This window comes from Ostrinia furnacalis, unplaced genomic scaffold, assembly GCF_004193835.3.
Source record: "Ostrinia furnacalis isolate ACB-3 unplaced genomic scaffold, ASM419383v2 OfSCF2311, whole genome shotgun sequence".
Taxonomy (NCBI): domain Eukaryota; kingdom Metazoa; phylum Arthropoda; class Insecta; order Lepidoptera; family Crambidae; genus Ostrinia; species Ostrinia furnacalis.
In genome coordinates, this window is record NW_021132550.1 from 830,235 (window position 1) to 843,054 (window position 12,820).

Consider the following 12,820-nt stretch of genomic DNA (forward strand, 5'->3'; position numbering starts at 1 on the left):
TAAGACTTCTAGTCAGACCTGAGGATTGACTAGTCAAACCTAGGTGTGCCGGAACTTCGAGGTTTGACTATAACAAATACATTGCAATACATTGTACTACATTGTACTACATTGTACTAATAATATAAATAAATCACAGGCGTTACTCATTATTTCTTTTAAAACTAAGGCAAACTTAACTCTAAACAAAATAAAAATATGGGGGGGGGGGGGGGGGATCGCCCCGGGTGCCAACCCATGCTACGCCGCCACTGCGGGGCCCTCGTGCTATAGGGGCCCTCAGGGCCGGATCAATGTACCGTTTATGTATACAGAGCAGACAACTCCCTAAGAGGGTCTGCTAATAAAAATACTAATTTTGCAATGACTTTATTTTTAGTTGAAAGGACCCCCAAATTTTGATACAGGACCCATCTAAGACATGCTACGCCATCGGTTCAAGGTAATCTTGTAAGTAAGTACGCTACTTGTAACTTTGTAAGGAAAGGGCGCGGCGTAACTTAAGGGTTCCCCAAAGGCTTTTGCAATTCTGCTATTCGCGCCAAATTCGGCCATGACCGTCAGAAAATTGTCAAATGCGTGAGTGTGAGAATATTTTTGTTTCTTTCTGTTTTTGGCAAACAGCTTGAATGCTGCATGATGTGTCCATAAAAAATTAAAGTGGTAAACATAATATGTATTTGTGATTACGTAATAAGTAGGTACAGCATTTTTGGCACAATTAGTTTTGTTGCTAGTAATTTGTAAATAATTATAAATATCATTGGACATTTTACACTGCGCTTGTAGTCCCAAACTAAGCAAAGCTTGTACTATGGCATGGGTACTAGACAACGGATATAAACATACTTAAAAAAATACTTTTTTTTTGTAAATACATACTTATTATAACTACATAGAAAACACCCAGTCCAATATGTTCATGCACACAAATGTTTGTACTGTGCGGGAATCGAACCCGCTACCTCCGGACCCTCCGGAATAGTTGTCCGTTTCGAACCACTACAAATAAATAAATAATTCTATTCTGCAGTCTTACAGACATTACTTATCGTTTGGTGTTCTGCAGGAACGCAGCTTAGGTTTTGATGGCTGCTACGCGACGCTACACTACACTAGTGCGCTACGCTGCTCTTCGCAATGCTACAAATAGTGTAGCTGAGTTTTCAGTAACTTTTTAGAAGAGTTGCAAATAACTATACTGTATTTTAAGGAAGTAAATTTTTCGTAAGTAGACAGCATGTTAATGTATCTTGATGTTTTTTTGGTGGCTTTGGTTGGTTAATTTTTTTTTGTTTCAGCTGAAGTAAGGAACTGTTCTATTAAACAATACTTTGTTATATTGTTGGTATTCATGTTCTGCTCGTTGACCTCAGATATGACACAATGCTTAATCTTATCCCTTCTTCAAGGCTCTCGCCCTTTCTCGTCATATTTCAATTACAGGCTTACTATAAATGTATTTACCTTCACTACCCCGGTTTAAGAGGGTAATCAATCATTTTATTTGACCTATTTTCCAAGGCTCGTTGGAGCTGGATTATTGTATTACTTGACAATTGAGCTGATAAAAAATATTAGCAAAGAAGGGTAAAAAAAAGTTCATAGGACGTTCCTATAAAATAAGTGACACAAGCACGCGCGAGTTCCCTTACGTTAGAGAAGTCCCAAAATTTGTAAAACACTTTTTAAACTAGGTACTTCAACAAAAAGATTAAAAATGTATTAAACCATAAAATTATGGTAAGTACACAGTACTTACAGAATTACCTACTGAATACTTATTTTCAACTTTCAGCACTATATAAACAAAAGTTGGATTCAGTGGTTTATTCCACTGTTGAAACTAAGTTTTTAGTACAGAAAACTGAAAAACTCGAATCAAACTGTCTTGGAATGAAGTTGTAACATGATGTTTTTTAGCCGTTCTTTTCCCCACAGATGATGTGCTGGTATCTACATTTCTTTTAAATTGCACTTATTTCCTGTTATTTTCCTCAATTTCTTCCTCATCTCTTGACTAACTATAAAGATCTCCTGACGTTCTTTATGGCGTTGTTTGGGAGACGTAATGTAGTGGTCTTAGGGTAAGACAGACAGATACAGCCGTTTAAATCGACATTGTTTGCCAAACATGGGGAATGCCCAGTAGGACTAAATTAGGGGCCGGCAACCTCGCGAGTACTCAAGGCGGGATGACAACTCGATAGAACGACTGGTCGTCCAAGGAAAAGTCGAAGGAACCCGATCGCGTGGCAGGTCACCAATGCACTGGACCGACCAAGTGAAATCAGCAGTGGGAGACGGCGTATGTGACTGCACCAGACAGTCTGCCAATAGAGAGAGAGATGACGGGAGATCGTGCGGAGAGTTGTATCCGCCTCTACAACCGATGTGAACAACGCCTCAACATGACCACGACCGCTCTGCCAAGAGCGTAACGAATAAGAAGAAGAACGAATGAGTTTTTAGTGACTTTTTAAAGCTTGGGAGTTTTCAGAAATTGATACTTGAAGCTCTTACGTCTCAAAAGGTTGCCGAGCCCTGGTCTAGATATCCTTACGATTTTCATTACAGAAGGTCTGCAGATAAAACAGAATATAAATTTACTTTTTTTTCCTTACATTGAACTGAAATTCTTATACATTTTTTTTAAATGTCTTCCATACTAATGTTTAGTAATTTCAGTTAATTATTATAATTGTGGGTCTTAACCTTTTCAGTCACAGATTGTGAAAACTAAATTTAAGGGGTGGTTAGCAATTGGTATTCAACGACCTCTATAGTTTCAGGAAGCACAGCTGGATTCAGGCAGCGCTGTTTTTGGTAATCCTTAGGGATTGCCTATGTTCAGCTTTGGACGTCTTTCTTTAAGTTGAAAAGGAAAGCAAAGAAGGAATTAAAAAACCCATTATCTTCTATACTTATAATAAATCTGTAGAGAGGTCAATTCTGTACATGAAATATATTTTCAAAATAACTATCAGGGGGTGATTAGTGATCGATACTGATGCCAAAAATGCAATCAGTAAAATTTTTGTCTGTCTGTCTGTCTGTCTGTCTGTCTGTCTGTCTGTCTGTCTGTATGTTCCTTATAGAAACAAAAACTACTCGACGGATTTTAACGAAACTTGGTACAATTATTCTTCATACTCCTGGGCAGGTTATAGGATACTTCAGAATTCCCACGGGAACGGGAATAAGCGAGAAAATCCTTTTGTATGAACAATCTAAACCGCTTAAGTTAGACGCTTGAAATTTGACATGCAGGTACCTTAGTAAGCTTAGAGCTTAGTCACAACAGGATATTGCTAAATTCCCACGGGAACGGGAGTTAGCGGGAAAAAACATTTGTATGAAAAAATCTAAACCGCGTAAGATAGATGAAGTGGGTAAAACGGGATCCACGCGTACGAAGTCGCGGGCGGCCGCTAGTACCTAAATAAAGTTGACAAGTTCCTAATACCGCTACAAAACCTATAAGATAAGCTGCTTATCTTTCTGAAACAACGTCTAAAGTAAATTCAAGTTATTAAGTTTGCTGAAATAAAAGGGTCTGTTAGAAGACCCGGTTTTCAAAGATAGGATCATAATTGATTCTTGCTATCTTCGCTTGAAAATCGTTTATCTCAAGATTGACTTATAATGGACATTTGAATGAGAATTTGCGAATACCTATTGTCTACATAGAAAAACATACTGATCGATCGAGTATGAGCAATGAGTATCAATTTACGGCAATTGCTCAATTCAATCTTAAACAAATGTACTTATAATTAATTTCATAAGGGAGACAGGTCTCTAGACCAATTAAAATTAGGATCTATGACAGCTTCATTATTCCCTTTCGCTGTCGTTTTGCCCTAGCGGAAATAGAAGTTCCCAACGCAAAGACGCCGGAATACAGCTGTAGGTATTCACAGATTTCGATACTATGTAAGGGTGTTTTGTTTGAATGTAAAAAGCATTTTCTTTTTCCTATCTACCTACATTTATAAGCGTCTTATATTATCTACAAAAGCAATTCAACGCAGGAAAAGTTGCGAAAAGCTGTTATAAAAATAAAAGACCCGAAATAACCAAAACAGTATTTTCGGGTTGTTTCTCTATAAACCCTTCAATAGAACAGTAACAAGGTTCTTAACCTATTTTGTATTTTATTCACCTTATCTTAACGTTCAAAATCACAAAAAAAATATTTATAAGTGTTGAATGGGGTAATTCTCGTCTTCACTTCACTGATTGCAGCTTCCATAGTCAATTACCCAAGTAATTCAATGCAGACTGCAGTGTGTTCACTGTGAGACCTTCGTACAAAACGTGAGAGAATCTTATGACGTCATGGGACACACTTGGAACTCCGGCGACCTTGCTCTTGATCTTTATTTCGTATGGCTTCTACGATAAAAATATATTTTATGAAATCTATGTTCTTCCAATTGAATAATATTATAATCTTATACGTAGTAAATCTACTAATAAGAAATGTAAAAGTAGCTTTGTCAGTCTGTTCTTTATGTTGTAATGCCTAAAGCCTTAAACCAATTTTGATAAATTTTGGGTTAAGAGATAGGTATTTGACCGAAGGATGTACAGAGGCTGTGTTTTATCGCATAATAACGTGAAGGAACGAAATTGGGGATGAACGCATGTGAGGGAAAACTATTAATCTTCATTTCATGGATATAAAGGTTAATATGAAGTAGGTGTTTTATGTTGGTAAGCAATAAAAGTGTTTTTGCGCAAGCAATCCCCTATTTGGTAAGCCAACGTTGAGGCGGGCAAAGCCACGGCCGGGAGCTAGTATCATTTAGGAAGATTATTATTCTTTCAGATGCTTACGAATTTACACTTCCATTCTATGTGAGTTTGTATCGCACATGCGAGATGACATAGCTACATAAATATTTATTGTGTCTGCGACAAGAGGATAGTAAATAACTCGGTATCAACTGGAGACTCACACGACACTTTGTTAGACGGCAAGAGGTTCCTAAACAAACGCTCTCCTTTTACATTAAAATGTGCAAATTTAAACAGGTCTCGTTCCTTAGAACCAACTTGAATTTGACCAACCAATTCCATCCATCTTACCTTCGAAAATTCGTTGAAACTGTCGAACTGTTTTTTAGATTATCCCAAATACATCCAACTGGTGTAAGCACTAATACCGATTACTGCACATCGGTCACAGAACTGTACGTTTCATCCGCAACATCAAAACACACACACTATTCATCACTGAAAATTAATACATCCCAACGTCCGTATTGAAGGGAGTAAAACAATTATTTTAGAAGCATATTTCACTAGTCATTCAGTTCAATAATCCTTCTTCCCCAATATAAATGGGCTCGCGTAATATTCTGTACGGCGGGAGAGAAAACATGACGTGCGCCTGCCGCAAACGCTCGAGCAAAACTGTTGAATTAATGAACGTAGCCCAGAACAGAGCGGCAGGGGCGGGCGTGCGGATAGGCCTAACTTCGTTTGGGCAAATTATTGTAGCAATTTGTCCACTGTTTAAAAATTCAATCTCGAGGTCAAGAATCGCTATTAACTTGAGGTTTTCCTTATGCTCTACGGCGCGAAACATCGAGCTTCTTCTTGATTAGTTGGTGCGACATGTTCTATAAAATAAGATAAGTACGAATATTTAGTATTTGTTGCAGATATTGAGTGGTATTGACTTTGGAAAATAACTTTCATAAATCAGAAGACAGATGTTGGGCCAAGTTTTCATATTACGAAATATTATATCTTTATTTCTAGCAGTCTCATGTGACTGCACGTAGTAGGTATTACATTGGACTGAATCGATTTACTCTCAACATCAAATATTCGCCCTATCCGTCGAATAAAATTTCTTTTTTCTAGACCACTTTGAAATTCAGCGACAGTACCTACCTACCTACAAATTTTTGTTAGGTACAAAATCATAAAAGTACCTAGGTACAAGTCGTACAAGTACACAGTTAGTACAAAGTACACAGTTGGAGCTTAATGTGCTGTCATACATAGGACCATATGTACTTAACTCCTGCACAATTTATATTTTACTTAAAATTAAAGTAGGTAATTTTATGGAACATAACTCCAGAATTACCTGCTTAGTTAGGATTTTCGTGTCCAATTATAGTTTACGAGCGAAGTATGAAATATGACACGTAAAGATATTGTATAACCTACAGCTACAGCACATGATATCTAAATTATTTTTGGTAATGCTTTACTATAACTGTCTTTATTCCTATGTATCTACTTTAGCACTTTACTATATCTCTACTCACTGTTGCAAGGGACATTTATAAGAATTTATAGGCGAATAGATAGCGCAATGAATCGCCTTGTCTCGAAGGGTTCGATTCATTCATGGTCTAGTCAATCTACTCGTAGAGGCATATTTTATAGAGTGGATTGCTGTGTATGTAATACTGATTACTGAAGTTTGTACATTGGTATCTTACATAAAAATAACTTTGGACATAATCAGATAAATCATAGTTATAGAATAAATCATAAAAAATCTTAAAGGCAATAATTTGGATATTCAATAACCGTCTGTATCAGCCTTATATACCACACTTTAAATAATGCCAAACCTGTATAGGGGAAGAAGGGGGTCTAAAGTGAGCACTACGAGACTATTCCCACCTCTCGTTCCCACCCCCACCGCTGAACTCCTGTGAAGCCAGGATCTACAGCTTGACCGCCAATAAAAACCTAACCAGTGAAGGTCAAGTTTGTTCCGGGGGGAAAGAAAACTGACATTGGACACTAAGGGGATCTAAAGTGGGCACTAGTTAAAAAGCGAAAACCTAAGTCTAAATTTTTGCTTAAGTATAAACTCAAGCTGTTTTGCGTCCCATTTGCACTTCCCTAACCCGCCGCCGTATTAAAACATTCTTACGTCTACATAATGATAAGTATTTCCAATTTTCATGGTAGCCATCTGCCACACAAAACTTGATCCATTACTCGTATTATTACGAACTAAATTCGGAGTAATTAACTATGTGAGGCAACCGTATTCCTTCAGTGATGGGTAATTAATCTATATATATAAAAATGAAACCCGTTTCGCGTTGTCACGGCATCACGTGTGAACGGCTGAACCGATTTCGATAATTCTTTTTTTTAAATGTTTGTGGAAGTCCAAGGATGGTTCTTACGGAAAAAAATATTAAGAAAATCTCTACGCTAAGGCGGTACGAAGTTCGCCGGGTCAGCTAGTTAACAATAATAATGAAAGCTCCTCCTTCATTAAATCCAAAGCGTTTAATACATAGTAGGTATGTAGGCTATTTTCATGTCCCAAATAAAGTTTGCCCTCACCACTTCGGAACAACATATTATCTGCTGATTTGCTGAGAAATAACGGAAGAAACTTGGTAACGTTTGTCAGCAGATACAGAATTTAAACGCTACAATATTGGCTGTCGTATCAAGAATTCAGGAGAGGACAGTTGTTTGAGATAAAATGAGGAAGGTGGTGTTTGGCGAAATCAGAAACCATCAGCATTTTCAATCGTTGCTAGATAATAATTTGTTATGAATAAGGCCTTTGTTAATACAGTCAACAATGACTTAATTATTATTATTTGATCAAAGATACAAACGCACTTTCATTGCTTTATTATTCAACATAAATAAACCTCAATTTGTATTCACTTGGGAGCGAAGCGGACCAGTTCCTTTCAAAGGGAACTCGCCCAAAGTTGTCGAAGCGTTTCGTATTGATAAGACAACTTTCAGAGTTCACGAATCGCTGTTTTGTCCGGGCAGATCGTCCCCACAGATAAAACTAGATGAATTACGTCAACTTTCTTGCTATGGTTGAAATAAGCTGTTGTTGTTCTTAAAAAAAGTTTTCTTGTTGTGTTAGAAATCTTTTGAAAGTGAAGTTATTAGGTCTTTCAAAGATTAGATAAATTCGTAACGAAATTGTGCAGACAGAGAACTAAAGTCATCAATTTGCGGGTGGGTCATCACATCACTGTCGAAGATGTGATGACCACTGGGCTTGACGAATTAACCAAGCACTGGGATATACTACAGGTTAATTCAAATGCATTCTATTCTACTTGTCATTCTAGCTATTCAATAGCTAAATGCTGTGCACAATAAAGTGCACAATATTGTCTATTAATAAAGCAATATATGGTGGCCAGTGAGTTTTTAGAGAGTTAAATCATTTCGCTAATTGAAGACGTCAAAATAGTTATTGTATGAAATGGGATTGGTCAATTATAATTAAAATCCAATAGCCTGTCGTAATCGGTAGTATCCAGTAGGTACCTATAGTGTTTTCCAACATCCGTCAGTAGAGAAGAACGCGACTCGGCGTGCTTAATATAAGACTCCCTGCAGCCTCGGTGAAGCCATGACTTGCGAAAATTTGCTGGCAAAAGCTGGTTACAAATCTAAGTATACTTACTTCAATATTTACATTTCCATTGTGCATAAAGATACACCTATAAGCATTTTGCCGTTTATGTCAAAAATCCTTGAGAAAGCTGTTTACAGNATATCTAATTATCTACCTCCAAACGGGGGTTTGGGTTGGGGGTACGCGCGAGCGCGGGAGCGGAGTGGACGTGTTCTCGTCTGTCCTCAGTGTAAAAATGTTTTAACGTTTAATATACGCAAGATACCTAACGTAATTACCATCAGTGAAAAGCCAAGTGAAAGACCTAAAAAACTGTGCTTGAACATTACGTTAAAGTGCGTAGAATTGGGATTTGTGAGGCAAAATACAAAGTGTTTTTGTGCTGTATAACGATACTGTGCGTTTTATTGTTGAACTTGTCGGGTAGATCGTTAATTATTGGACTCGCACAGCGCTTTGTGCGGTTCACTGACCGTTTGACGTTCTATGCGTATCCTAGTGACTATTTTCGTCAGCCAGTTACGGCGTAGCGTAGCGTCGTGGTACGAACACGGGACTTAAACGGCGCGGTGCGCAGCTCAGAGTGCGTGTGGGTTCAAATCACACGTGAACTAAATTTTTTGTATTTTTTTTTTTATTATTATTTATTTTAATCACACAAAATATACACAATGTCGACCAGGAAAGTTATCTGTGGTGGTTGTCGGCGAAATGTGGAGGACGGGAAATATCTGAGGTGTCTTGGCTGCAGCGAGATGTATGACCTGCCTTGCGCCGGTTTTACTGATAAAACCTTCAAAAAAATATCTTCAAACAAGAAGGATAATATTATGGAGACATGGAGATGCGTTGCCTGTACAAGTAAACAACCTAAGAAAGACAATACTAATACTCCCGTACGCGGTTTAAGCGATGGCATCACACTGCACCGAGGGGGCGCTGCGAGGGGCCCCATAAACCTAGACGTCTCTGAGTCCGATAATCTGAATAACACCGCACTCAATCAGACCATGGAAATGTCGGACCCAGACAGAATCCTGTTGGAGCTGCGGGCTTTCAGAGACGAAATGCGAGAGGAGATACGGGCTAATCGAACTCAAATTGAACGGTTGACGGATAAAATGTCAGTGCTGAGCGACAGAGTTTCCGAGTGCGAAGCTCGTATTGAGCGGTTGCAGAACCGCATGGACACGTTGGAACATAGCAACGATAAGAGCTCACAGTCTGACAATTCGGCGCTGGCATCCATCGAACAATTGAGGGCGGAACTTAATGATCGCGACCAGGATTTATTAATAAACGACGTAGAAATCTCATGCATACCCGAGGAGAAAGGAGAAAGTCTGCCACACATCGTAACAACTTTAGCCAGCAAACTTGGCGTCAGTATAGCCCAGCAGGACTTGGTCAGCGTTGAGCGCGTCGGCCGAGTGCAGGAGTTGGTGGCGGGCGCCGCGGCGTCCCGCCCGCGACACATCGTCGTGCGGCTGGCGCGCCGAGCCGTGCGCGACCAGCTGCTGCAGGCTGCGCGAGTGCGCCGCGGCGCTACTACCGAGGGCACGGGGCTACCGGAACCATCACGTCGGTTTTATATCAACGAGAGGCTCACCAAAGTTAACAGACAGCTCTTCCGGCGTGCGCGTGAACTGGGTGGTCGTTTGGGTTGGCGTTTTGTATGGACGAGGGAGGGTCGTATATACGCCCGCCGGCATCACGATAGGGACAGTCCCCGTCTTCGCGTGCGTACGGAATCTGATCTTGCTCGGGTTTTTGGTCCTGACGCTGTTAGCCCAATTGCTGTTTAAATTTTACTGTATAGAATCTCAGACACCAAGCATGTATGACGAAATAGGGACAGTGTTGCCATTTAATATCACTGTAGCAACTATTATTATTGTCAACACGAACACGCAACCTTACTGCGGGCTAACATGTATGTGCGGTGTTTTAAAAAAATTTAAATACTTATTTATTGTTTTCCTGTTATTTTCATTGTTTATAATTGTTTTGAGGTGGTTTTTTGTGCATTTTTTATTTGCTAGAATCGTATCATACCTCTGTATTGTTCACATTTTTTATTTGAACAACATTAAAAATTACCGCATGCGCTTTACTTCTAATGCTACTGCTAGTATAAATCTTTATCAAATGTTAGTGTCAACTGTTATTTTAAGATTAAATAGTAATTATTGTGATTACAATACCACGAAAATCGCTTATTCCAAATGTGTAGTCCATGAGTGTGTCGCGGCGATGAATCATGTAACTTTTAGGAAATTATCAAATTTTACTTCTAGGTTTATTATTTTTATTATACACTTTATTTTGAAATTTACATTGCTTATTATTTTAATTATTGATGGAATTATTTATTATATTATACATATTATTTTAAATAATTACTTTAATTTTGATATACAAATGAATTATAAGATGAAATGGCATCTATTATCCCATTTATTCTATTTTTATGAGTACACACAATTTTATTTTACTGCAAAAAAGAATGGCGAATAGAACTAAATTCCTAAAGTTAGCTCTGTACAATGCGGGATCTTTGAACACGGGTCATGACGATTTTCTTATTGCGATGAATCGCTTCAATGCTGACATAGTAGCCATTAACGAAACTTGGCTGCCGGCTGGTCAGGAGGCGCGGGCGCCTGTTGTACCAGGGTTCCGTTTGCGTAACGCTCCACGACCTCAAAGTATGCGCGGAGGTAGGGGTGGCGGTGTTGGTTTTTATGTCAGGCGAGATATGCGGGTACGATTTCTCAGGCACCCTGATGCAGCCGTGGAGCAGTTATGGCTTTCTACCCGGACCAACGGTTATCACGTTATAATAGGAACAGCATATAGGCCTCAGTGGATGAATGTTGACCTGTTCTTTGACGCATCAACACAATCAATCTTTAGTTTTTCTGACTGCGACTACGTTGTTTTGCTCGGAGACTTTAATGTCAACTTGCTTGACACGACTGGTAGTAGTGTTTTAAAATTGAATCAGTTCTTGCGCTCCTTGGACCTTCAACAAGTGGTCAGCGAACCAACACATTTTTCGACAAATTCTAACACCCTGATAGATTTGGTATGTACCAACTGTGGCGTTCGGGATGTCACGGTTTCTAATATTACTGGATCTCTTGGTCATGCAATGATAAATGTTAAGCTTTCACTAAAGAGACCTAAGCCTTTACCCAGGTGCATTACTTATAGACCCATCAAAATGATAAATCCCTTGGAGTTTGAGAAGGACTTATCTGTTCTTGATTGGGAATCTATTTCGGGGCTCCCTTCGATTGAGCACATGGTGGAGAGATTTAACGTGTTTTTATTATCTCTTTTCGATAAACATGCACCAGTGATCTCTGCTAGGGCTCGGCCGGAGCGATCGCTGCCGTGGATTACTGATACAATCAAGTTAATGATTGATCTGCGAAATGATGCACATGATGTATTCCGTAAAACAAAATCGGAGGTACACAAAAAATATTACAAGGATCTTAAGGACACTGTCACAACTAGTATAAAAAATGAAAAACGAGCATACTTCAATCACTATATAAATTCTAATGCAAGTAATGGCAAGGCGTTGTGGCGGAATCTAAAGGAGAAAATACTAGTCGATCCCGGTAAGCTTGACTGTCTTCCCGACCGCTTTAATGATCCTAATGAAATTAATAATCATTTTTTGAAGGTGCCGGGATCTGAAGTAATCACTATATCTAAGCTTACATACTTTGAATATCATCGTTATGACACAGTAAAATCGCCCTTTAAACTTCATCCTGTGTCTGAAAGGGACGTCGCTAACTATGTCCTGGCGCTGAAATCAAACGCCCTAGGGTGTGATGGTATCTCCAGAGATATGGTTTTGCTAACCCTTCCTAGAACGCTGTCCATTATAACAGACATAGTCAATAAGTCTATTCTCACTGCCGCTGTGCCTTCCCTGTGGAAAAACGCGTCAGTAACACCACTACCAAAAGTTGACTCGCCGAGTGAACTTAAAGATCTAAGACCAATAAGCATTTTGCCGTTTATGTCAAAAATCCTTGAGAAAGCTGTTTACAGCCAATTAATAAAATACGTGGAAGGTAACGGCATACTACCGCCGCTGCAGTCGGGCTTTCGCCGGGGTCGCGGTACAGTCACGGCGTTATTAGACGTCACTGACAACATTATTGCTGAGCAGGACGCCGGAAAAGGGACTGTGCTTGCTCTACTTGATTTTTCTCGAGCGTTCGACTGTCTCCATGTCCCCTTGCTTCTCTCAAAATTGTCATATTATGGTTTTGATCACCATTCCATCAAGTGGTTCGAGAGTTATCTTAGTGGTCGGAGTCAGTTAGTCAAACTCAGCAGAGACGATGGCTCTGTCTTGCTGTCGAGGCCCAGGCCTGTCACGCGTGGCGTCCCACAGGGATCCAT

At 39.3% G+C, this 12,820-nt stretch overlaps 2 protein-coding genes across 3 annotated transcripts in view; one reads left to right on the forward strand and one right to left on the reverse strand.

Moving 5' to 3' along the window:
• Nucleotides 1–5,140, reverse strand: part of LOC114355029 (receptor-type guanylate cyclase gcy-25) — a 69,785-nt gene extending 64,645 nt beyond the window's left edge. For both annotated transcript variants that reach the window (XM_028307683.1, XM_028307682.1), the window contains exon 1: nucleotides 5,095–5,140. The gene's annotated coding sequence lies outside the window, so the exon portion shown is untranslated. The remainder of the gene's footprint in view (nucleotides 1–5,094) is intronic.
• A 3,451-nt stretch (nucleotides 5,141–8,591) lies between these two features.
• Nucleotides 8,592–10,718, forward strand: LOC114355044 (uncharacterized). The gene has a single exon (XM_028307700.1). It carries the CDS (start codon nucleotides 9,061–9,063, stop codon nucleotides 10,192–10,194), a length of 1,134 nt encoding a protein of 377 aa, XP_028163501.1. The 5' UTR covers nucleotides 8,592–9,060; the 3' UTR covers nucleotides 10,195–10,718.
• Nucleotides 10,719–12,820: the final 2,102 nt, after the last annotated feature.